Consider the following 24,461-nt stretch of genomic DNA (forward strand, 5'->3'; position numbering starts at 1 on the left):
TGAGTTCAACGGCTGACTTTGGCTCAGGTCATGATCTCCCGGTTTGTGAGTTCGAGCCTCGAATTCGGCTCACTGCTGTTGGTGCTTCAGATCCTCTGTCCCCCTCTCTCTGCCCTCCTCCCACTTGTGCGCCCTCTCTCTCTCTCAAAAATAAATAAACTTAAAAAAAAAAAAAAGGCTGCCCCATCCTCCCATCCCTCGCGGCCCACAAACCAACTCAAGCATGTCTTTCTTTTCGAACCATCGCTCCTCCCCGGCCACCAGGCTTGGGTCGCTCCTCTTCTAGGCAATGCCTCCCGTGGCTCCTGGTACGGGAATACCCAGACTGTCCTGTCCCTCGGAGACACACAGCCCTCGCATGAAACCCTTTTTGCTTTGAGACAGAACCCATAGGACGTGGTAACTGAGTTTCTCCCAAGTGGGCTGGGTCTGGGAGGGAAAGACCAGGGGAGAGAGAAGGAGAGGTGGCATTGGGGTCTCCCGGAGGTCACAGGGGTGCTTCCTGTCCCCAGATGCTCTTGAACATCACACCCCATGTAATTCATGCCTCTGGGGATGAACAGACCTCCGGGATGACCAGAGACAGAAGCCCCTGGCTTGCTGAGAATACCTTCTGCTCTCCCACATCCTCTTTCAGCTACCTGCCATCCCGTCCCTCCTGAACCTTGTGAGCGCGATTGGGTGAAGGACCCCAGGCCCCTCCTCTTCCTGAGGACCATTGCCACTGCAGATGGGTGAGTGGGGCGAGAGGCAGCGCTGGAGGTGTCCGAGGTGCCGGGACCAGGGCGGGCTGGGCTGCGGGGGACTGAGAAGATGACATAAGGATGAGGGGTAGATACCAAATAACCCACACGGATTAGGCACCTGTGCGTGGGGTCCTGGCAGGGCTGGGGTGTCTGGGGTGAAGAGCAGATTGAGCCAGGGAGAGGAGTTAGGGGTGAGGGTGGGCGCTCAGCCAGGGAGGTTGACGGTATGGTTTTGAGAGCACAGAACGCTGGAAGGCCCCGGGTTAGTCGGTTTTCCCGTGTCTGCCAGTCACTAGCCACAGGCATGCTTTCCCGGAAGGTGAAAACCCGTAATCCAGAGGACAGCAGTGGGAGAGTCCCTGCAAACTTCGCATCCCCCCGCCCCCGTGTGACCCAGATGAAAAGTCCAAGATCATGATTTGGCTATTGTAGGAAGTGCCGGACAGATACCATATGTTTGCATTCATAGGTCTAACAGGAGAGACCTGGCAGGGGGCCATGGGGAGAGGAAGGGGGAGAGAGAGCGGGGGAGAGTGAGGCACACAGATCAAGGGAGACTACTGAATACTGGAGACGAACCATGGACTGAAGGGGGAGGGGGAGGGAGAGAGGGGGGTCATGGTCATGGTGGGGGGCACTTGTGGGGAGAAGCACTGGGTGTTATATGGAAACCAATTTGACAATAAACTATTTAAAAAAAAAAAAGAAAAAGAAAAACATGGGGAAAAAAAAGTCCAAGATCAAAGGCTACTGTTTAGGGGGAAATTACCCCTTTCTTCCCATAATCTCAAACAACCCCCAGTAACAACGTATGCTTTGTCGGTAACACAAAGAACTGATTCCTCATTAGAGACCTTGAAGAGGGTGACTGTTCCTTATTAACGGACAAAAGTCACCAAGTGGGTAACGTACCCCACCCCTTCTGTGTGGAGTGAAACAGGCTCAAATGTTCTTACCCAGAAGATGCCATAGCGAGTTCTGCTTAGGCTGAGTGCTCAGAGGCCACTTGGGACTGGGAAAAAGAAAATCTAGCAAAGTGTTCTATTTATTGAATGGGGACCGCTTTACCATGTCCTCAGCTAGGAACACTGCCAACCACAGATATTCATTCTTTTTATTTTTTAAGTTTACTTATTTTGGGGAGTGGGGTGCAGAGAGAGAGAGAGAGAGAAGGAGAGAGATAATCCCAAGCAGGCTCCACGCTGTCAGCACAGGGCTCAGTGTGGGGTTCAAAGTCACAAACTGTGAGATCATGACCTGAGCCAAAACCAAGAGTCAAATGCTTAACGGACTGATTCACCCAGGTGCCCCAGGGCATCTGTCCTTACATCGGAGATAGCATGTTACAGATTCAGTGAATACCCCTATTTTCCAAACTGGAAAGAGCAAAGAGAGGGGAAGTGACTTGCCCAACGGCATCTGGACAGTAAGAGGGAGAAGGAGAAATTGATCACAGATGGAGCTGGGAAGGAGCAGAGCCTGAGGGATGGAAGGAAGAGCCTGGGGGGGGGAGGGGTCAGGTAAGAGCTCAGAGGCAGTGTAGATCCTTAGATAGTTCCCTTGCCCTTAGGTCCAGCATTCACTTGGAGGCCAGGTGAGGAGCAAGAATGAAGGGGAACATGTCTGTGAAGCCTGGATCCTCTGGGATTCCAGAAAGTCTTTCCAAAGCTCCTTGGGAATCATGAATAAGGAGAAGACTGGGTCCTGGAGAAAGTGGAGAAGGGAAGTCAGGATGCTTGCTGACTGCTGACCCTTCCTTCCCACAGCACCTGCCAGGCTGCTCCGTTCTTTCTGTTCCTTGGAGAAGATGCTTCTGTGCAGCTGTTCCTTCCATGGGATCCCCACGCCCTCCGTGCGGTGGTGGATGGGAGGGGCCCCCGTGGGCGCGAACAGCGTGGATGGCAGTGTCCAGGTGACGTCCACCATTATCGCCCCCTGGGCCAACAGCACCATCCGCCTGACAGAGCAGCCAAAAATGAGCACGAGCCTTCTCTGTGAGGGAAAGAACCAAAATGGAACTCATGCTTTGAGCATCCTGCTGATGCCAAGTGAGGGTAGAGGGGGCCCAGCGCCCGGGTGAGGAAGTGGGCTGGGGGGGAGCAGAGCTCGGACTCCGACTCCAGGCTCTCAGGAGAGAAGCGTTTCTCACATGCTCTCTTCTTCCAGGAAAGAGTTCTTTTCTTCCCCAGACTTTCATGAGAGGGCTGATCCAGGGCGTGATCTGTGGAGCCATTGCAGCTGCCCTTCTGTTCTTCTGTCTCATCCCACTCATGTGAGTACCAGGGCGAAAACCGGTCCCAGCAGGCCCTGGCCTCGGTGCTGGCAGGGAAAGGGGAAGACAGAAGCCTTGCGCCCAAGGAGCAAAGGGTTTGGCAAGGGAAGGAGGCACCAAATATGGTCACCACAACCCAGGGCCATCCAGGACTATGCTAAGCCACAAACAAGGCCCAAGGGACAGAGGCTTTCAGTGAATTTCATAAAGGAGAAAGCAAAGGAGGAGGTGGCAGCCACGGAAAAGCCAGCAGAGCTCCCCAGGGTGCCGTCTGAAGCAGCCCTGAGGGGCTGAGTACTCATTTGCTGGTGGAAAGTAGTATATGCAGACCCCAGAGACACATTTGAGGAATTGCCGGTGTCTCTGTGCAATGTCAGGTGGATTGAGAGTGACAGGAAATGGCTAAGCATGAAGTTGAAAAAGCTTCTTGGTGTTAGTTCATAAAGACTCTTGAGACTTGGCTAAATGTATTGGCTAGAAGCCCAGAGTGAGAAGGGCAGAGCTGCCAGAGGTCAGGCCAGAGAATCTGGCATGGGGGGCCTCTGGCCAGTCAAAGTATCTTGGACTTGATCCTCAGTTGGGAGCCGTGGATCAGTGCTAAGCTGGGAAGAAAAGCTCCAGGGCGAAGTGTCTGTACACAGACCAGAGGGGCAAGAGCAGAGGCAGGAGGCCAGGCGGGAAGACTCCACAGCAAAGAGCCCCGTTGGAGCTGGGTAGGTGACGAGGGGGAGTCAGAGAGAGGATAGGACTTGGGACCGTCTCTTCCTCAGCGGGGAGAAAGAAGAGCCACAAGGTGGCAGGGCAAACCAGGGAGCTATTTTTAAAGTAAAATCAGCTGGACCTAAAGACCAATAACAGTCCTTTACCGTTTGCCATGCCCTTTCATAGCTGACCTCATCGGAGCCCCACAGCCCAATAAGCAAGGTTTCCCAATTGTACGAGGACGAAACCAATTCCCAGAGAGGCTGTGTGGCTTGCCCTAGATAACACAGCAAGTCAGTCATGTCATTGAAGCTCTCAACCAGAATTTCTGGTCAAGACCAGAGCCCCTGGGGGTGGGGGGACAGAGAGCCGGAACTGATGGGGGGGCACATTTCCTTAGAATGAAACATATCAGAAGGAATCTGGCAGGAAAAAAATGCAGCAGCCAAAGCAGAGAAGAGCTCAAAAGCCCGAGCATGCCAAGAACCCAAGATGTCTCTGAAGCCCAAGGAGCCAGAAAAATCCACAATCACTCCATCTTCAGAGAGCCAGATATTGGTGGGTACCCGCTGCGTCTGGAGTCTAGTCTGTCAGCATAATGGCAGTAAGACTCACGAGGGGAGGCACATACAGTGTCTAAAGGAATTACCACCATCAGTCCTATAGGGCGTCTGGAATGCCAGAATGAGCTTGCAGATCATCTTATAGATGGTAAAGCCAAGGCCCAAAGAGGGGAAGAAGGATGAAAATTAAGAGAAATAACTCTTAAGGGTAATTAGAATCAGCAGTTTGTACACACACACACACACACACACACACACACACACACCCCTTCACACTGAGTCCCCATTGAGAAGAGGGTTGGAAGAACCCCTAACGGTGTTTGTGGCATCAGAGTAGAAGCCAAAGGCTTTGGTCGCTGAGTGTTTGGCAGACTGTGGTCAGCATGGTCTGTAGATACCCAAGTTAGCCGGAAGTGCTTGGAGAGCAGACCAAACCCAAAGTACTCCTTCATTTTCCTTGCACCCCATATCCTCAGCAGGCCTTGGAAGAGGCAGGCCTCACTGTTATGTACCATTTTCAGTCCACTAGGACTGGAAATGCCCTGCTGCCCTCCTTAAACCCTGCACCAGGAGCTGATGTCCCCTTGTGGATAAATCATGCAGCTGTTAAAATCCACCAAGGTATTCTGCAATATCTCCCCACCCCCATGCTGGGCAGGGCTGGGGTCTCAAAAATGGGTCAGACCCAGGCCGCTATCCTCAGAGAGCAAGTAGGCTGGTAGGAAGGCAGCTTGCAGCAACAGGGCTGAGACAGGGGTTATGGTTGAGGAGAGAGGGACTGACCCTCCCTGGGGAAGTCAAGTAGAACTCCCCAGAAGAGTCTGGGGAACATCGAGTGGCTCTCAGTGCTGGGAATGCACAGGGAGGCGCGGCGGGAGAAGACGGGTTTGCAGATCACGGAGTTCTGAGAAAACGTGAAGCCAATGCCTGCTTCACTTGCTGTAACTCAGTGCTCCCAGGGAGAGATAGGATTCTGTCCATTTAAGAATTGGATACCTCACCTCTGGACTTATTCCAACATTCTTCTTTCTTTGCCCTACTCTAGCACCGCTTACCTTAAACTTCCAGAAAAAGCAAGGTAAACCAGAGCTCCTGATGCCTATGAAAATTACGTGCCTACCTGCAGTCTCCAACATCTGCAGGATCACTAAAGTCCACAGACTCCTGGAGTCTGTAACAAACCCGGATCCCAGGAGTCTCCTCAGCCCACAAAGCCCTCAAGCCCCCACCTGTCCCTCACACTGACTGGTTCGCCACTGAACATGGTTACTCTGGGACCTCAGAATCTTTGAAAGCAAACTCTATGATCTGTTGTTCGGGTTAATCAGAAGAAATATGCTCTGGCCTGGGATGGTGTAAAGGAAGGAAAAATAAATGTGAGACTGTGGTCCAGAAGTAGCTTTTGAGCCCCTACTGTATGCCCAGAACCTGGAATATACATACAAGAGCACCAGGCTTTGGACCCATTATATATGGATTGAATCCAAACTTTAATGCTCAGTGGTTATATGTCTTTGGATAAGACCTTTCACCCCTGTCCCCTTTGAACTTCAGTAACCTCACCTGAGGTATACCTAGGTAGAGAGTGAGTAAAAAGTGGTATCCGGAGGTGCAGGTGGAGAAAAGACACAAAGACCATCCCTGAATGCCAAGACAAGACATTGGAGCTTTATCTGGTAGGCTCTTAATCCTGACTTCCTTAGAATGTACATTCCACAAGAACAGGGATTTTGTCTGGCTTGTTTTCTATTTGAATCACCAGCCCTTAGAATGGTTCCTAAAATATAATAGACTCTCAAAAATGTTTGTTGAATAGTTGAATGGATGGATGAATGAATGATAAGCTGTTGCAAGATTTGAAGCAAAGAACATACACAGGGAAATCATTCTAGGAGTAGTTATTGAACTCAGAAGACAGAAGACCGGAGGTAAAGAGCCTAGTTAAGAGCTTAGTGCAGTATCTCTTGGCAGGAAGGCAGGCACACAAGAAATGAGAGCAGGGATCTGGCATGACGAGGGACTATGGCTGTGTATTGTTCCTCTCTGAATGGATGACAGCGTCCCCTTTGGAGCCAGATGCTGGTAATTTTCAGAGGTTGCAAAAAAAGAAAAAAAGGTCATCTCTTCCCCGGGGCATTACTTGTGCGTAAATCCCTTGCTTCTCCATCCAGCACCAATGTGATGGTCATCCTGTACTCAAGAGCAGATGGTTTATATAAGCCTCCGTGTTCGGGCACTGCTTTGGCATACAGTTCACACATTCCACAGAATATGAGCATACACCTTGTGCCGGATAGTGAAGTGAACCAGACACTGGCCCTGCCTCCTTGGAGCTCATGGTCTACGCAGGCATACAGACAGTGGAGAAATAAACCCAAAATTGCAGCTTAAAATGTTGACAAGTGCTAGGAAGAAAAAGGGTTTACTACTATGAGAAAGTAGATGAGGCCAGGGAAGGAACCCAGTTTGGATTAGAGAATCAGAGGCGGCCTGAGAAAGTGACATTTGGGCTGAGATACTGAAAGGATTATCAGGGGCTGCTCAGAGGGACAGCAGATTCTAGGCTCCGAGATGGGAGAAGTTTAGTGAGTCTAAGAGCGCAGGGGTGGTCTATGCCCCGGAGCTCAGGCGGAAGGGTGAGCTCCCAAGGTGCCAGATCTTTCAGGGCCTCAGAGGCTCTGGTGAGAAGTTTAAGTTCTGTCCTCACTCACAGAGGATTATTTCCTGGTGTGCTCTGTAACTTCGAGATGTGTGCCCCTAAAGAGTGGGAAATGCCATCTAGATGAGAACTGGGAGAAAGGATGGGAACTGGGCTGGGAACAGGCCGGGGATGGGTTTTGGCAAGAGAATGGAGAGCCAGGTCTTCCTCACGTGTCTCCCTTTGTTCACGATAGGGGCCTTGCTTGCTGTAAGGGAAATGGGGCACAAGATGCCTTCTGGTCAGCCCTGGGGGTCGAGCACACAGACATCTTGTTCCTTGGTCGATGGCTTTCAATTCACCGCCCATCACCTGCCTGCCCACAGTACCGGTTTGAGGAAGGAGGGTCCCTGAAAGGCTGGTTGGGCCTGCAGTGCACAGGGCTGGAAGGGGTCTAGAACCTGCGGCTCAAGATAAACCAAGTGCCACTCCCTCCAGACTGCCTCAGGCGCGGGAGACCCCAGCATTCTACTTCATGGTCCCTCCCCGTCCCAGCAGCACCCGCGGGCATTGTTAGGCCCTGATTGGCTCCGAACGGATCCACGCGTGCTCACTGGCACGCCTGAGGGGCGGGGCTTCGCTGGGCGGCGTCCCCACGTGACCTCTGGCTGATGGGACGTTGGGGCGGCAGGGACTCCCAGGCCACCTACTGAACTCTGAACTCGTTATGAGTCAGCTGATGGGTTAGCTTTCCTCTCCCTTCGTCCCTTCCTGGTGAGTCACCCAGTAGTTGTACACATGCTTGTTCCACGCCTCAGTGGTCGGGAAGCTTTAAATCAGCCAATCGGTTCGTTCCTTACGGGAACAGGAAGTTCCCGTAGATAGTCAGCCAATCGATCACATGCGGCACTCGACTAAAATCAAGGAGGTTGCTCAGTTGTTGGGGGAAGTACCCTGCTGAGGCAGGTCCGGGTTGGCACTGTGGGAACCATTGTCTTCAACGGGATGAGACTGGAAAAGGAAATGATAGTTTAGCAGGAGGGGAAAACAGGTTTCCTGGGGAGACAACCCGTGGCTGTGCCAGGCCTTGGAGAAGGGAATGAGAACTGGGGGATATCAGAATTTTGAAGTCAGAAGAATCATTACACACTGGGCTACAACACCTCATTTTATAGATGGGGGAATGGGGGAGGGGAACCAGAGAGGGAACAACACTTGCCTAAAATTTCCAGCGAGTGACCTGCAAAGCCCGGTCTGGAGCCACCACAGAGCGCTCCTCAGTCGTTGATCGGAGATTGTAAATAAATCACTATATTCAATTATATTCTGAGAATTAATTTCTAACTAGAATTTTTAACTTCAAAAATTAAAAAAAAATCTAACTGAAGGAAGAACTAGACAATTTAACTCTCCCCTTTCAGTAACTGAGCAAGCTGATGAAAAAATTAGTAAGGATATAGATACCATCAACTAAATAGACTTAAGTGACATTTATAGAATATTCCGTCCAATAATAGAATACATATTCTATTCAAGGGCTCATGGAACACTTAGACTATATTCTGAGCTATAAAACAAGTCTCAACAAATTTAAATGAATTGAAGTCATATAAAGTATGTTCTCTAACCACAGTGGAATTAAACTGGAAACGAATAGTTGGAAAATCATTACGATTTGTGCCTGCTCATTTTTCTTCAGTGAATATTTATCAGACAAGCACCTTTCTAAGCACTGTGGAGACAAAAGATCTGTTTGATGTAGGGCTTTCTCTCAAGGATCTCACCCTTGAATAGTTCCCCTGTTAGGATATTTTATCAATTTCCCAACTAGAGCAACAACCAAATGAAGAGGAAGCATGACAGTAGGCTGTGCATGGTGAATGTAGTGACTCCATCAGGCTGGCAGGAGACCAGAACCCTCAGGCTGTTGTCAACAACGTCTTCAATCGGTGGCTTTGGTCCTTATGGCTATCTCATGGTTGCCAGATGGCTGCTCCACCTCCAGCATCACATCCATATTCCAGGGGAGGAGAAGGAGGAGGAGCAAGAGAAGGGGAAAGAGAAGAAAGCAACAGAACATGGTGCTAAATGTCAGAAAAGCAGAACTCCCCAAAGTCTTCAGCATGGTTGGTATTTTAAGAAAACAAGTCTCTCAAAATATTTACTTAATAATAAATCGAGCGGAGCCCAAGGTTTTTATTTTGCATCATACATTTGGGAGAAGAGAAGAGTACAATCCTAACAGATAGGTATACAATTTAAGAAAACAGAGTTGTCAGTTATGATGTTATTGTTACTGGAGCAAGAAATTATCAAGTAAGACAACTGGTCAGAATCCCATTTTATTTGGATATCATTTTCATAAGACATGGAATAATTTCTAATGTCTTTAAAGTCTCATAAGACCACTTTGTTTAAATTGTTCTTCCAAGGGCGGATTTGTATCAACAGAGAACAGAACAAGTCAGTAACAGTCATGAATATTCATACAAAACTGTATATTGCAAAGGAGAACATAAATTATATTCTTATAAACATTCTCATTTTTGTACAATATCAAATCAGATTCCTTGAGCCCTTTTATAACACAGAACAATATCTTTTGATTTATAGCTGCAGGGAAAGTGAACATCTTTTTCAATTCTTTCTGAGACTTGTTTCTTTTATTATGAAAACTTGTTTTTTTTAAACCAGGCTCTGGAATTCCATTAGCTAGGATTATATGCAGAAAACAGACCTTCAGAGCTCACTTGTGATGGTAAAGAAAGTGTGGTAAAGGCTGAATAGGCTTTTATTTACTGTCGATATTTTAATAGCATTTTTCTTGTACATGGCCTACTGGCCACAGCTTTGCCATAGAGTCACCCCTGGATGTACAAGAGGCAGAAAATAGTTATTTTTTTAACTGGGGTGTTGATCACCTGAAAAAATTTGAAATAATAGGGACACACAGGGTGGTTATCAGGGAGGAAACTCTCAGAGTTTGTCTGAGACATTGCCCTAAAAGAGACGGACATATAAGGGTGCTTAAGTGAGTCTTGGAAAGGAGACTTCTTTATGGTTGTGGAGATCCTGGAAGGCTACCTGAAGGAAGTTAAATTTGACCTGGACTCAGAAATTCTGAGAGACAGGACTTGAATGTGGGCAGAAGAGAGAGTTGCAGAAGGATGCCATGAAAAGGGGAGCGGCCCGAGTAAACACACAGAGACAGGAATGTATGAGCTATATGTGGAAAGGTACTCTTCTCTTTGGCAGGCAAAGAATGGCAGAGGCTAGGGAAGGATCAGTGGAGATATGGCAAGTGTGGGGCAAAATCATGGACAGCCTTAAATGCAAGGTAGAGGGGTTTGGAGTTGATCCTGTCAGCCATAGAAATGTCTTTTATTGCTCAAATACCTCTGTTTTAAGCTTATTTATTATTTATTTTGAGAGAGAGAGAGAGGGAGAGTTGGGGAGAGACAGAGAGGAAGGGGAAGAAAATCCCAAGCAGGCTCCATGAGATCATGACCTTAGCTGAAATCAACTGAGCCACTCTAGTGCCCCATTGTTCAAATACCTCTTAAATACATCCTGTTCTCTCTACCCCCATAGCTACTGTTCCAGCTCAGGCCATAGTATCTTTCTTTTCAACTGTTTCTTTCTCCTTGATGCAGATCCACAGTGATCTTTATGACACCCAGACTGTTCCTCATGGTTCAAAAACTTTCTGTGGTTTCCATGACTTCCCCATCAACTTGAGAGGGAGTCCAAGTTTCTCAGCTGGAATTTGAGGTCCTTCAATGGGGGAAGGACCTGGGGGGTGAAGGTGAGAGGGGAAAGAAGAAAGACATGGTATTGGGACGCTAGAGAGAGTTGTGGAAACACTGCTCTATCCTTGAAGCTTCGCAGCCTCTGTTTCCATGAGGCTCCTGGTTCTCAAGGTGAATGGAACCTACGAGTGGTTGAAGAGACAAAAGCCCCTAGTAGGCTATGAATCTACTTCTACCTCCACCTCATGCCTCTTCCTTCTGACCCTCTCCTCATCCATCCCAAATCCTGCCCTTCAAAACATACAGATCTGAGGCCAGAATTAGCAGCAGGCTAGGACCTGGCCCTCTCTTTTCCCTGAGATCCTGTTAGTACTGATGGCATTGCCGTTGTCATGGTTCAGTAAGTGGAATGAGAGGTAGGGTGGGAGGTGTCTGAGAAGGCCAAGAAAGGGTAGGGATGGGGTGGGTATGGGTGGGGGAGGAAGACAGGGCTGAAGAAAGGTGAAAAGGTAAGGACATAAAGAATTAAGTACTTTATAAATAATATGTAATAGACATCTCCATGTGCATATTCTGGGACCCACTGTGTGTCCCATTTCATCTACCCAATAACTCCATGAGGCATTGTGGTCCTCATTTAACAAATGAGAAATCAGGCTCTGGGAGATTCAGCAACTTGCCTAGAAATTTCTCTATTGGAGTGCCCAGCTCTTCTGACTCCTAGTTCCATTTTAGTGCCATGACACCTAGAACTTTGGTGATAGTAAACGTATAAACATCTGCTCTCTAAACGCCATCATCTGTATGGTAGGTGTCATTAAGTCACATCTTAGAGCAGAGAGACAGCATGGTGTTCCAGAACCAAGAGTGTCAGGATCCCTGGTGATGATGTTTTGGAGTACGGGATTTAACATGTGGAATGCCGGTCCCAGGCCTGACTCTACTACACCTTTCTCTGTAACCTGGACCAATGTCCTTAACTTCTCTAAGCCCCAGTTTCCTCACGTATCTAAGGGACTGTAATAAAATAATTATGAGGATGGCTGAAGCTGAATTCTATGAAGGTGTTGAGAAATCTGTAAACACACAGGTCAATATTACTGCCGTAATTTTAAGATGGAATTACTAGGGGCACCTGGATGGCTCAGCTGGTTAAGCATCTGACTTTGGCTCAGGTCATGATCTCACAGTTCCTGGGTTCAAGCCCCACATCGGGTTCTGTGCTGACAGTTCAGAGCCTGGAGCCTGCTTCAGATTCTGGTTTTCCCTCTCTCTCTGCTCCTCCTCCACCTGTGCTCTGTCTCTCTCTCTGTCTCAAAAATAAATAAACTATAAAAATCTTTTAATAAAAAGATGGAAGTCCTAGAAGTGGCCTCAGGAACCGTGACGTTCACCACCCATCCATTTTGAGAGAGAACTGTCATCTGGGAAATGAAGAAAGAAGGGAAGAGAATAATTGTTCGCCTAAGAGCCAACAGCTAAGTTACGATCTACAATTATAATAGAGCACCGTGTGCATCTGGTTAATATCTCTCATTCTCGCAACATTGCAGCCCTGGTAGTATTGTTCCCACTTTTCTGACTGAGAAACCGAGATTCAGAAATGGAGCTGTGTGGCCAACTTCACAAGAGACAATTACTACCAACAAGAAGAACAACAAAAAAAACCAAGACGCTAAATTGAGGTGGTGCAGTTAGGAGTCCACAATGGTACCCTCAGGTTCAATGATTCACAAGAAAGAGTCCCAGAACTCAGCAGAACTGTTATATTTAGTTATGGTTTACTATGGCAAACAAGTGAAGAGTGAAATCAGCAGAGAGAAGAGGCATGTAGGGAAGGATCGAGGAGAGGCCGGGAATGAGCCTTAAGTTGTCTTTTCCCAGTACAGTTGTGCATACAGTGTTTGCTTCTCTTGGCAAATGTGCACAGTATTGCCAAGCAGAGAAGCTCACCAAGCTTTAGTGTCCAGGGTTTTTATTGGGGGCCTGGGTCCACAGGCATGGGTGACCTTAGTCTCCAGCTACTTGACAGGTCAAGCTGATACCACATGTGACCCAAGGTCCCCACCAAAACTCCCATTGTTCATGTAGACTCTCTGGCATGATCCATGCACCTAGGTAAATAGACACTCTTATCAGGAAAGACGTCCCAAGGATTTAGAGCCCCTCCTTGGAGCTGGGCAGAGGACAGACCTTTCTAGGATAAGGTTAATCCTTTAATGCACAGGTAGGATACTGGAGGGCACTAGATAAGTCCATTTTTCAACTTGAATCCCTCCCGATGGGGTTACTTTCTGTGTTTTGGTAGTGGAAGAAGTATAATCTTTTGAATATTTGAACTTCTCAAGGAATCCCCAAGCAGCTCTGTGCCTGTGGCCTACTGACTTAATAAAAATATCAGCTCCTTCACAGCTATAAATCAACCCAATGCTACCATAGATGATAACACCAAGGGCGGATTCCACACTCTTTGGAATCTTGAAGCACAAGAGTGCACCCTGCTGATCCACAATATACTTAAAAGGGACATCATGACACACGTATTCTGTGCAGATCTGGAACAGAAGAGTTCTTCCTGTGGGAGGGTATTGAACTCTCCATGTCAGGTGATATTCAGAGCCATGCAGTGGGTGGTTTGTAAAGGCGGAACTCCAAGAAGACGTTCTGGTACCTGTGGGGGTTTTACCTCATGGGACACTGGGCTTTTGAAACCTTAGGCATTTCATTTTTACAACAAGAATACAGTGACATAGGTATAATTGATAACTTTATTTTTCCAAGTAGAAATGACAAAGAGAGAGGAAGTGACTTACCCAACAACCTCCAGGAAATAAGAAGTGGAGGGGGGAAGTGATCACAGATCTGCTGGGAAGGGGCAGAGCTTGAGGGGAGAGTTGGATGGGGAGGGGAGACAGCATAGGAGCTGGCCCTGGAGGTCTGGATCGGGGGACAGTTAAGCAATCATAGGCAATGTAGATGCTCAGATAATGCACTCACCCTCAGTCTTTAGAGTCCAGAGTCCAGGTTCTTCCTCCCTCAGCAGGTCTCCTCAGTTTTCTCACCCAGACAATGCAGAGAAGGGAATATACTTGTTAAAATCCACCAATCCACTCCTAGGAGGGGAGACGGGGGCCTTCCTGGCCTGGAGCTGGGCTTCAGTGCCTTCCCCTGGAACCCCTGCCTGTCCCCTTCCATCTGGAGCCACAAAGTCAGGGCCACCTCCCAGGTCCAAAGGGGAGGGAGCTGGGGACACCAGGCTCTCACTTGATGCCTGGGTCCCATCTGTGAAGGGGGACGGTGTCAGGATGGGAGCTGGGCAGTGGGCCCTGCACATTCAGTCACAGGAGACCCTGGCCTGGCCAAGGCTGGAGGAGCCGTGGGGTCTTACTGACCTTGTGAACAGGGCAGAAGGCTCATGGGCTGGTTGCTTAATCCATTTCTGGAGGGAATGCATGTCCGCCTCCCATGGCAGGGTCCCGGGGTGGTGGGGACCAGGGGTGCTAGCTCCAAGCTGGCAGGCCTGACCTGAGAGCACAGAGGCCCGTGAACAAGAAGGCTGGTGTGTGCATGCTCAATCCCAATAAAGTTTCATGGCAACAGAAAAAAAAAATCCAACACTCCCAGTTCCATGAGGTTATTGGGGTGGAAGGGAGGAGTACCAAGTGAGCTAATGGGTGAGAAACCACTCTGTAACCTGGAAATACTGTGCATCAGTTAAGTGTCCATGAGGGTCCCTTGTTTCAGTCCCAGTCTGCCTTTCCCTCAGCCCAGACCCAGAAACCAGGGCTCCACAACCTAGAGATTCTCGTGGCTGGGGATCCTGTGACCTTGACCTGTACCATCAAAGGCGCCTCTGTGAAGAAACCAAAGCCCTTTCCCTTCCATGGAATTGGCCCACCAGGTCTTCCAGCACAGACGGCTCCAGCAGCTCCTCCTCCTGGAGCTGCACTTCACCCTGAAGCCTCAGGATTACGGCACTGCTCTCCGATGTCATTTGAACTTCTCCCGAGCTAAGTTGACCAGAAGTAGCATGGTCATGTTTCAGGCAGTCTGTGAGTGCTGGTGGGCAAAGGAAGATCCAGAGTCTGGGCGAAATGGTGGGCCCAAGAGAAATTCCTGAGTCCTGGGGTGGGGTGGGGTGGGAGGAGTCTGGGAAGCTGTCACATCTCAGGGCTCCTGTGGCTGAAAGGCCAAAGGTAAGAGCTGAGGCAGAGGCAGAGATAGATGAGGAAAGAGGATGTAGGGGAACTGGTCAGTGGAGCCCAGCTCCTCTGGGTTTCCAGAAACTCTTTCCAAAATTCCTTGGGAATCATGAATAAGGAGAAGACTGGGTCCTGGAGGAAGTGGAGAAAGGAAGTCAGGATACCTTGCTGACTGCTGACCCTCCATTCCCGTAGCACCCACTAGGCTGCTCTATTCTTCCTGTTCCTTGGAGAAGACTCTACGATGCAACTGTTCCTTCCATGGGATCCCCACACCCTCTGTGCAGTGGTTGATGGAAGGTGTGTCTGTGGATGTGAACAGCACAAACAACATCCTCCAGGTGACTTCCACCGTAATTGGCCCCTGGACCAACAGCACCATCAGCCTCATCGGGGAGCCAGAAATAGTCATGAGTCTCCGCTGTGAGGGGAGGAACCAATATGGAATCCATACTTCAAGCATCTTCCTCCTACCAGGCAAGTAGGAGGGGACCACTGACTGAGCTTGAACAGCAACTCCTGGGGACCAACTTGAGGATGGGCACAGGGCCAGAGGGAAGAGGGGTGGCTCAGACTCCACAGCCTTAGGAGAAGAAACACTCTCACTTCCCTCTGATTCCAGATAAGCATTCAGTCTACAGTGTGTTCGTGAAAGGGCTGACCCAGGGCATTGTGTATGGATTCATTGCATCGGTACTGTTCTTCTTCTTCCTGGTCCTCCTTGCGTGAGTATCAGGTTAAAATTCATCATCAAGCCTTTTCCAACACCTACTACATTTATTTATGTCCTTTATGTCCTTCCATTCATTTCCACTATTTGCATTTAAAGCTACAAATTTCCCTCTAAGCACCACTATAGCTGCATCTCACAAATTTTAATATAAAGTATTTTAGTATCACTTAGTTAAAATATTTCTAATTTCCATTATGATATTTTGACCTATGGGTTTTTTTCAGACACTCCAGTGTTTTCTAATAATCCTCTTTTCTTTATTTCTATTATTCTATTTTAAATCCAATAATTAGAATGAATATATTGTGCATTACTTCAATTCTTTATTTTCTTTGCAGCACAATTTTTGTGTAGTTTTTATACATTTTTCACATAGGCTTAAAAATGTGTATTTTGTTGAGGGCAGCCTTCCTTTCATACGCAGCCTTTTAAATCAGGTTCACCGGGGCGCCTGGGTGGCTCAGTCGGTTGGGCTTCTGACTTCGGCTCAGGTCAGATCTCACATTCGTGGGTTCGAGCCCCGCGTCAGGCTCTGTGCTGACAGCTAGCTCAGAGCCTGGAGCCTGCATCTGGTTCTGTGTCTCCTTCTCCCTCCACCCCTCCCCCTCTCATGCTCCGTCTCTGTATCAAAAATAAATTTAAAAAAATTAAATCAGGTTCACCAATCATGTTTACATTGTCTCTAGTTGTACTGTGACTTCTGCTCAGCGCCCTTCTCTGCACGTCACTTCCCATCCCAGAGCCCCCCTCACCTGGCTGGCATTTACTCATCATTTAGGGCTCAGCTCACAGCCCTCCGATCATGTGCTCCAGGAAACTTTCTCTGGCACCCGGGCTGGGGGCCTTTGCAAGGCCCCCACAGCCATCTGGGCTTTCAGATACTGTCCGTGCTAATGGTTCCTCTCTGGTGTGACTAAGTGTGGATATCTGATCATCTTTTTTTGTTTGTTTGTTGCTTTGTGCATCTGGCCTTTTTCATCTGCGATTTGGTGTCTTTTATCAGTTCTGGAAATTTTTCAGCCATTGTTGCATACATTACTGCACCCACCCTTTCCTTTCACTGTGGGTTTCTCATTTAATATTTCTCAGACTTTTTTTTCCTCAGACTTTGTTTTACCTCTTGCCCTATGTCCCGTATTTTCCAGGGATGTAGACAAGTAAACAAGTGCTAGGTTAGAGGTCCGTACAAGGGAGAGACCAAGACGACCCCACCTCTTCAGACTCTCCATCTTTGCAGCGGAGGGTAGCATCCATACCGCCTGGAAACCCTCGCACCCACCCCTGGGGAGCTCTCTCCAACATGATGCTATCAGTATCACAGATGTTTTCTTTCCTTCCCCAACTCTCTTATCTCCTCCCCCTCACTCTCAGCAATAAGTTTTACCTACTTCATAGGAAAAAAACAACAAAAACAACTACAGTTATTGCCACTGGCACTGGTGATTTACTCCTTGCCTTTTTCAGAGAAAGAAGCATCCCTCTTCCTGTCCAAGGTTAGCCTCACCTCCTTTGCCTGGGATTCCATCTCCTCCACACTCCATTAATCATCCCTTTTGTCTCCTAAATTTTCAGTCATTCTTTCTCCAGTGGCTCTTTCTCTGAAGGATATAAACATGCCCAAATCTCTCCCACTTCAGCCCCACAAACTCCTTCTGTGTACCGTCCAATTTTTTTTGAAAGAGAATAGCTTACACCCGCTGCCTGATTCTCCTCACCCTTCCATTCCTCAATCCCCTGCTGTCTGCTCTCCACCAGGCCACTGAAATGGCACTGGCTGAGGCAGCCAGTCATCCTTACTCTCAAAATTATCCTCAGGATCCAATGGCAGTTGTACTATATTTTTCTGGTTCACTTTAAGTGCCATTTGTGATTCTGGTGGGGGGTGGGGTAAGGCCCTCCTACACATGGGCTTTTTTTTTCCCCACAGCGAAGAAGTATGGTGAGGCCATCTGCTGAAGGTGATGTGGGCGGGGGCAGGGCTGAGGGGAAGGGATCAGGAAGGGTGAGGATGGTGATGAGATGGACAGAATGGCCACTGAAGAGAGCAAGTGGGATCCACACAAGGGCAAGGGAGACGGTGACCAGCAGCAACTGTGACTGCAGGTTGGTCATGGTCAGCAGCACCAAGTGTCATTTCTGTGTGATGTTTCCTCCCTGTAGCAGTCATTGAGAAAGAAGGAGTGGATGGCAGTGTTGATCTGGGTTCGGGTCTTTGCAGGCAGGGTGCCATGGAAGGGTGATGGGACGGAGACCAGACAGACTGTGGAAGCTGGAAGGAGAGGGCACATCAAGCGGGCAGCTGTTGTGCCCGGTGGGGTGGGAGATAAGAAAGGAAAACCAGGAGGGCTAGAGGGTGTGGTGTCTCGGACCTGAAGCCTCCATCTGTGAGATCAGAGAACAGAAACACAAGACTGGATGAGAGCACAAGGAAGCTGAATAGGACGGGGTGCCTGGGGGGCTCAGTCAGGTAGGCGTTCGACTCTTGATTTCAGCTCAGGTCATGCTCTCACGGTTCGTGAGATTGAGCCCCCCATCTGGGCTCTGTATGCTGAAGCCTGCTTGGGATTCTCTCTCTCTCTTCCCAACTTCCTGCTCCTCACCCATTCACATGTGTGTGCTCTACTCTCGAAAGAAAGAAAAAGGAAAGAAAGAAAGAAAGAAAGAAAGAAAGAAAGAAAGAAAGAGAGAGAGAGAAAGAAAAAGAAAGCTGAATAGAAAAGAACTAGGCAGAGCTGGGGTTATTGCGGTTTACACTGTGGTCGGTGGAAAAGTTTGGGGGGATGATGCGTGTGGGATAATGGTTAAAGGAGATAAGTCACATTAGTCAGGGCTCTTCCAGTTGTGAGTGACAAGAGCTGAGTTCAGCAAGCTCAAGGAATGAGGAAACAGTTATTTGTTGCTATATCATAGTCCCCTAAACTTAGTGACTTAATAAACAATGGGGGCCCACCGAATGATTCTTCAGCTTCTGTGGTATCCACAGAGATCACTTGGTGATATTTATCTAGCGGCTGGCCTGGCTGGGCTGGGGGGTCCCAGGTGCCTTCATTCATGTGCCTGACATTTTGCCTGGGGCAGCCAGAGGGGCCCCTCCCAGATTCCATGGAGTATGAGGGCCTCTTTTATCATGGTCTCTTCCAAGGCAGAAGTCACCAGCCCTCTTTAAGGGTAGGCCTGGAATTAACAGAGTGTCACTTCCATCATATTGTCTCAGAGCCTAGCCAAGATTCAAGGGGAAGAGAACATTTGAGCCCCATTTCTCCGTGGGCAGAGTGCCAGAAACCTGCAGCCGCCTATAATCTGCTACAGGAACATATTGACCATCTGTGAAGCCGATGACCTTGACAGCAGAGATTCATTTTCTCATGGTTCTGGAGGCTCAAAGTCCCCAGATCAAAGTGCCAGCAGGATTGGTTTCTCCAGAGACTCTTCTCCTTGGTTTGCAGATGGCACTCAAGGCACCCTCTTGCCTTGTCACATGGTCATCCCTGTCTGTCCCTCTTCCTGCAAGGGCACCAGTCACATTGGATTAGGATCCCACTTCACTGCCTCAATTTAACTTACACCTCATTGGGGACCCTATCCAAATACAGTCCTATCAGTTAGGGTCCATCCACATAAGCTCATTTTACCTTAATTATCTTTTTTCTTTTAATTTTTTAATGTTTATTTATTTATTTTGAGACAGAGAGACAGCAAGCAGGGGAGGAGCAGAGAGGGGGGAGAGAGAGAGAGAGAGAGAGAGAGAGAGAGAGAGAGAGAGAGAGAGAATCCCAAGCAGGCCCCACACTGTTAGTACAGAGCTCGATGTGGGGCTCCGTCTCACAAACCGTGAGATCATGACCCGAGTAAAGGCTAAGAGTTAGATGCTTAAGCCATGGGAGGGCCGGGAGCAGGGGAGAGGCAGGCCAGCTCTGGGGCATGAGGCCAGGAAAGAGGCTAGGAAGAGGACCCAGCTCAAGAGAGTAGGGGTTTGTATCCCCACTTGATGAGGGGAGGGAAGTGCTGGTCACAGAATGAGAAAATGGAGGGAAAGTTGGTCTTCTGACCCCAGCCCAGGGAATGGGGAGGAGGCGGAGGAGGGGCAGGGAACTGAGCAGTGTTATTCACAGGGCTTGTTGCCCTAGAATGAAGATTCTTCAATGGTGGGAGGACAGTCGTATTCCCAAGGTCAGAGAAGCCCCAGTTATGAAGAAGTCAGAGCTGCCGGAGGAGCCAGAAACAGCCATGGAGTCTGAAGCCAAAACGCTGGGGCCTGGATTGGAGGTCAGTGCCCGGGCTCGGCAGGGCCACCAGCCAGGCTGCTGCCCAGCGGTGGCCAGCTGAACTTCACAGGCTGCCGGAACTCACCCAGTGCCAGGGAGCCCTGGTTAGAAACAGATTCTTGGGGACCCCTGGACCTGCGAACCCAGCCCCCCAGGGTCAGAGCCCTGAGGGGGGCAGTGTCTCCGACGCATTCTGAGTCCTGGCCACTGGCAGGGCTGGGCCTTAACCGAGTGTCTGTCTGGTTCCTCAAGCCAAGTCTGTGTCATGGATGGTGAGGGCCCCGAGGGGCTCCAGGCCCAGCCCCTGCCCCACCTGGGGAGGCAGCCTTGGCCACAAATGGCTGCTGCCCTGCCAGGAGAGACCAGTCAATACCAGAGGGCGGGGCCTCTTCAGTCTGCACAGAGCTGCAGTAACAAAGTACCGCAGACTGGGGAGCTTGAACACCGGAAGTTTATCTTCACAGTTCCAGAGGCCGGAAGACCAAGATCAAGGTGTCTGCAGGGCTGGCTCCTTGGAGGCCTCTCTCCCTGGCTTACAGGCAGCCACCTTCTCCTTGTGTCCTCACTGGCCTTCCTTGTGGGCATCTGTGTCCTAATCTCTGTATGAGGACACCAGTCATAATGGATTAGGGCCACCCTAATGGCCTCATGTTCACTTAATCATCTTTTTAAAGGCCCCGTCTCCAAATGCAGTCCCGCTGTGAGGTGCTGGGGATTAGGGCTTCAACATATGAACTTGGCGGTGGGCGGGCGAGATTCAGCTATTTAAGGACCCAGAAAGGGGAAGGCTTGGCCAGCACAGGGGAACACCAGGATCTGGTTTTCTCACAGTCTAGGACTCCGGAGAGAGAACGACAGACCGTGGACAGACAGACTCCCAGACCAGTGAAGATACTCGGGTGGCTTGAAGACAAAGGGAGCCGCCCGCCCAGCCAGCCTTCACAGGCCTGCGGAGCAGGGGCGGCGACTCCGTCTGAGACTAAGACCAGAGGCCCCTGCTAGGAGCTCACACATCACCCCGAGTGCTGGGCCTCTCTGTCCGCCCCCACCAGGGGCACGCCTGCTTCCTGCCCTTGAGCAGCGCGGTCTGGGCCGAAGGCGGACGTGCAGGAGCACAGGGGACGGACAGAGGAGCCTGGGGGAAGGCAGAACTAAGAAATGGGCTAATGCTGTGGCAGAGACCACACGAACACTGTGACCCAGAATGACAGTCACCCTCCTGAGGCCTCGGGCCCTGCCAAGGAAATCCACCTCAGCGTTCTGCAGAGAGAAACGGAGACCTTTGGAGGGAAGTACCTGAAACACTAAGGAAGCCCCACAGGCCTCTCTGCAGGGGTCATGAAGCCCATCCTCCGCACCCTCTCATTGCAAACGGGGAAACCGAGGCTCAGAGTGCCTCAGGACACATAGCAAGTGCACTGCTCAAGACCCCTCTGTCCCAGGACCCTTGGAGCCTGGAGCAGCTCTCCCTGGCCCCGACCATTTTCTCCTGACCTCATAAGGCTCTGGTGCAGAGGTTGCAAATTCAAAAGCACACATTGGCCCTGCAGGTAACGAAACGGGTGCAGTAGGCCTGCTGGGGACCTCGTCCACCTTGAGAGGAGGCTTCCCACCTGAAGGGGCCGGCGGCAGCAGCGAACTCAGCTCCAACTCTTAGCTCCCAGCAGGAATGAGCTGTGTACTACTGGGTCTTCTCGTTTTTGTTTTATCTATCTGTCATCTACTATATCTGTCATCTATCTATCCTCTGTATTTTCAGAAGAATCCAATCACCTAGATTATAGTGTGAAATTTCTGGATTCAGACACATTAGTAACTGTTTAAAAAGCACCACGGGTCCTGGGGCACCTGGGTGGCTCAGTCAGTTAGGCGTCCAACTCAATTTTGGCTCAGGTCATGGTCTCATGGTTCACCAGGCCCTGTGCTGACAGCATGGAGCCTACTTGGGATTCTGTCTGTCTCTCTCTCTGTCCTTTCCTGCTCACATGCTCTCTCTATCTCAAAATAAAGAAATTTTTAAAAAGCAGCATGGTCCATGTAAAGCCATATATGGACCAATCACTTGCAAGTCTGATCAGGAGCATAGGCTTGGAGGAGACCTCTTTTCTCCAAACACACCTTCTGCCCAAAGGAGGTGTGGTCATTCAGAATGTGAGCGCCTTGCCCGTGGAAACAATCCCCAGACCCTGGGAAGAGGCTTGGGTCTGGAAGGATGAGGAAGAATTATTTGGGTGGAGAAGGATGTTCCAGGAATTCATCCACTCTTATGCCACAGACCACTGCAGTGGCCCCATGTGCCAGGCCCTGGGCTGGGGACACAGATGAGTGAGGTCCAGGACCTGTGCAGGGGCAGACACAGCCAGGCCTGCATCTAGGGAGCATCTGGGAGGGGGAGGGGCAGGGGCCAGCCCTGGCAGGAGAGCATGAGGCCCCAGCTGGGAGCTGGAGCATTGCCACCGAGCTGGGAAGCCGCAGGATGGAAGCCAGGAGGCCAGAGCCCAGAGCGCTCCGGCAAGGGGGCGACAACAGGGAGAAAGGAGTGGGACAGAAGGCCACAGTCACCCAGCCCACTCTCAGGAGAAGCTAGAGGGACTGATGCCTGGAGGGCACACGTGTCACGTTCAACTTCATCAGCCCAGCAGGCAGCGGGTAAAGGGTTCATGAACACAGGGATATGCAGTTCAGGGGAAATGTGCTGTCCCCAAGGGTGGGTGGCAGGGTGGGGGTGGTGGGGAGCCCACAGCAGCTCCACAAATAAAGATGAGGTTGGAAAGCACCTCATTGGCCAAGGTGGCAGCAGGACTGACCTCCTTCTCCAGAGTCTCTGGTGTATCCCCCACACCCGCCCACGTCCCTCCCTGCCTCGGTCTCTTCTGCTCCCTGTGCTCCTCCCCGTCTGTCTTTCTTACACTCTCTCATTCACTCCTTCCGAGTATTGTGGGGCTGCAGGTGCATCAGGCCCCTCCCTGTCCACACTGGGACAGACACGTGCAGTGGGGGGCGGGGGTGACTGCTCACTCCTCCAAACGCCGCATCTGGACCAGAAAGCAGGTCTGAGTCCCTGGAACAAACTTCCTGTGTCTGATTATGCGGTCAGCAGTGAGGAGTATCACGGGCTTAATCTTGCCGTTTGCTCACTCACTCGACCCAAAGAGCAGATCGACCCAAAGAGCAGATCGTGGGGAGGTGAACGTTATAAATAACCCTCCTCTGTTCCTTCAGGAGAGGATGGGACAGCCCTGGATGGTGGCACCGGCTGGCATCCAGGGAGGAGCAAGCCCCCATCAAGCCTGCATTCCCACACTCAGCAACCCTGTGGAACACGTCTGGACATCGCGTTCCTTTTACAGAGGAGGAAACTGAGGCCCAGAGAGGTTGAGCAACCTCAACCTTATGAGACAGAGGCTAGCCCCCCTCCCCCTTTTCCCCACAGGGAAGCTGACATTCAGAGAGGGGAGGGTCCTTCCCAGCCATCCTGGAATCCCTGCCCTCTCCTGCAGGATCCTGGGAGACAGAAAGGCGGGATCCAGGCTGGGGAAGGAACCTGCCAGGGAGCAGGTCCTGACTCCCCACCCATCTCACAGGCCCTCCCCATCCGGGGTCCATTCTCTGTTAACTCTTTGTGTGCCGGGCCCCTGCTAGGTTCAGAGGATGGCCACCGTAGACAGGGCTGCCCCTCCCTGCCTGTCCCTGCCTCTCCAGGCCCCCAGGGCTGCCCTGAGTGCGCCAGAGGGACCCCCCCCAGCCCCAGCTTCACCTGCGGAATGGGAGCATAACATCCCGCATCACGGTGAGGGGGGAATGTGTTCGAGGCTACCTGTTCCCGGCGTGATGCTGAGGGCACCGGCTGGCAGCTCTCCTCTGTTGGGCTCTTTGTCAGGTCCCATTCTGAGCCCATCAAGATCCTCCCGTTTGTACCCACCAAAGTCCAGCCCAGGAGACAGACCCAATTGTAGCCCATCCATATTAAGAGATTTATTGTGGAGCACCCGAGGGGCTCAGTTAGTTAAGCGTCCGACTTCAGCTCAGGCCACGATCTCCCGGCTTGTGGGTTCGAGCCTCTCATCAGGTCTGTGCTGACAGCTCAGAGCCTGGAGCCTGCTTCAAGTTCTGTGTCTCCCTCTCTCTCTCTGCCTCTCTCACTTTCTCTCTCTCTCTCAAAAATAAACATAAAAAGAAAGAGAGATTTATGGCAAGGAACTGGCGTATGTGCCTGTGGAGCTGGCTAGGCACGTCTGACGCCCGGAGGCAGGCCGTCAGGAGGCTCCCCGGCACCGGAAGCCGTTGTCCCCAGGCCTAATTTCTTCTCCTGGGAACCCTCCAGTCGGCTCTAAAGACCTCTCAACTGATCGAATCAAGCCCACCCAGATTACTGAGAATCATCTCAGCTGACTAAAGATGTCAGTCACACATACGAAATACCAGGCAACACCAGGTGGAGGTTTGACTGATGGGAAACTCTGGCCCTGGCCAAGTTCACACGGAAAACTGACGCCACCATTTGATCCCCACCCCAGTGCTGTGAGGCGGGTGCCATTAGTATCCCCCTGCTGGAGAGAGGGACAAGGAGACTCAGAGGGATAAAGAGCCG

General features: G+C 50.4%; 2 protein-coding genes across 2 annotated transcripts in view; both read left to right on the top strand.

Moving 5' to 3' along the window:
• The first annotated feature begins 650 nt into the window (after nucleotides 1-650).
• On the top strand, nucleotides 651-5,705 carry SIGLECL1 (SIGLEC family like 1). Its single transcript, XM_029925757.1, is given in 7 exon segments — nucleotides 651-734; nucleotides 2,513-2,794; nucleotides 2,913-3,018; nucleotides 4,121-4,148; nucleotides 4,150-4,278; nucleotides 4,805-4,904; nucleotides 5,329-5,705. Coding segments are annotated over 7 exon segments (849 nt in total). The 5' UTR covers nucleotides 651-730; the 3' UTR covers nucleotides 5,529-5,705.
• Nucleotides 5,706-14,553: 8,848 nt separating this feature from the next.
• IGLON5 (IgLON family member 5) overlaps nucleotides 14,554-24,461 on the top strand; it is a 30,594-nt gene continuing 20,686 nt past the window's right edge. Inside the window, exons 1-3 of the mRNA XM_029924363.1 lie at nucleotides 14,554-14,722; nucleotides 15,068-15,295; nucleotides 15,495-15,597. Coding sequence (XP_029780223.1) covers nucleotides 14,554-14,722; nucleotides 15,068-15,295; nucleotides 15,495-15,597 — 500 coding nt within the window. The remainder of the gene's footprint in view (nucleotides 14,723-15,067; nucleotides 15,296-15,494; nucleotides 15,598-24,461) is intronic.

The sequence above is a fragment of the Suricata suricatta genome, chromosome 16, assembly GCF_006229205.1.
Source record: "Suricata suricatta isolate VVHF042 chromosome 16, meerkat_22Aug2017_6uvM2_HiC, whole genome shotgun sequence".
In the NCBI taxonomy this organism is placed as follows: domain Eukaryota; kingdom Metazoa; phylum Chordata; class Mammalia; order Carnivora; family Herpestidae; genus Suricata; species Suricata suricatta.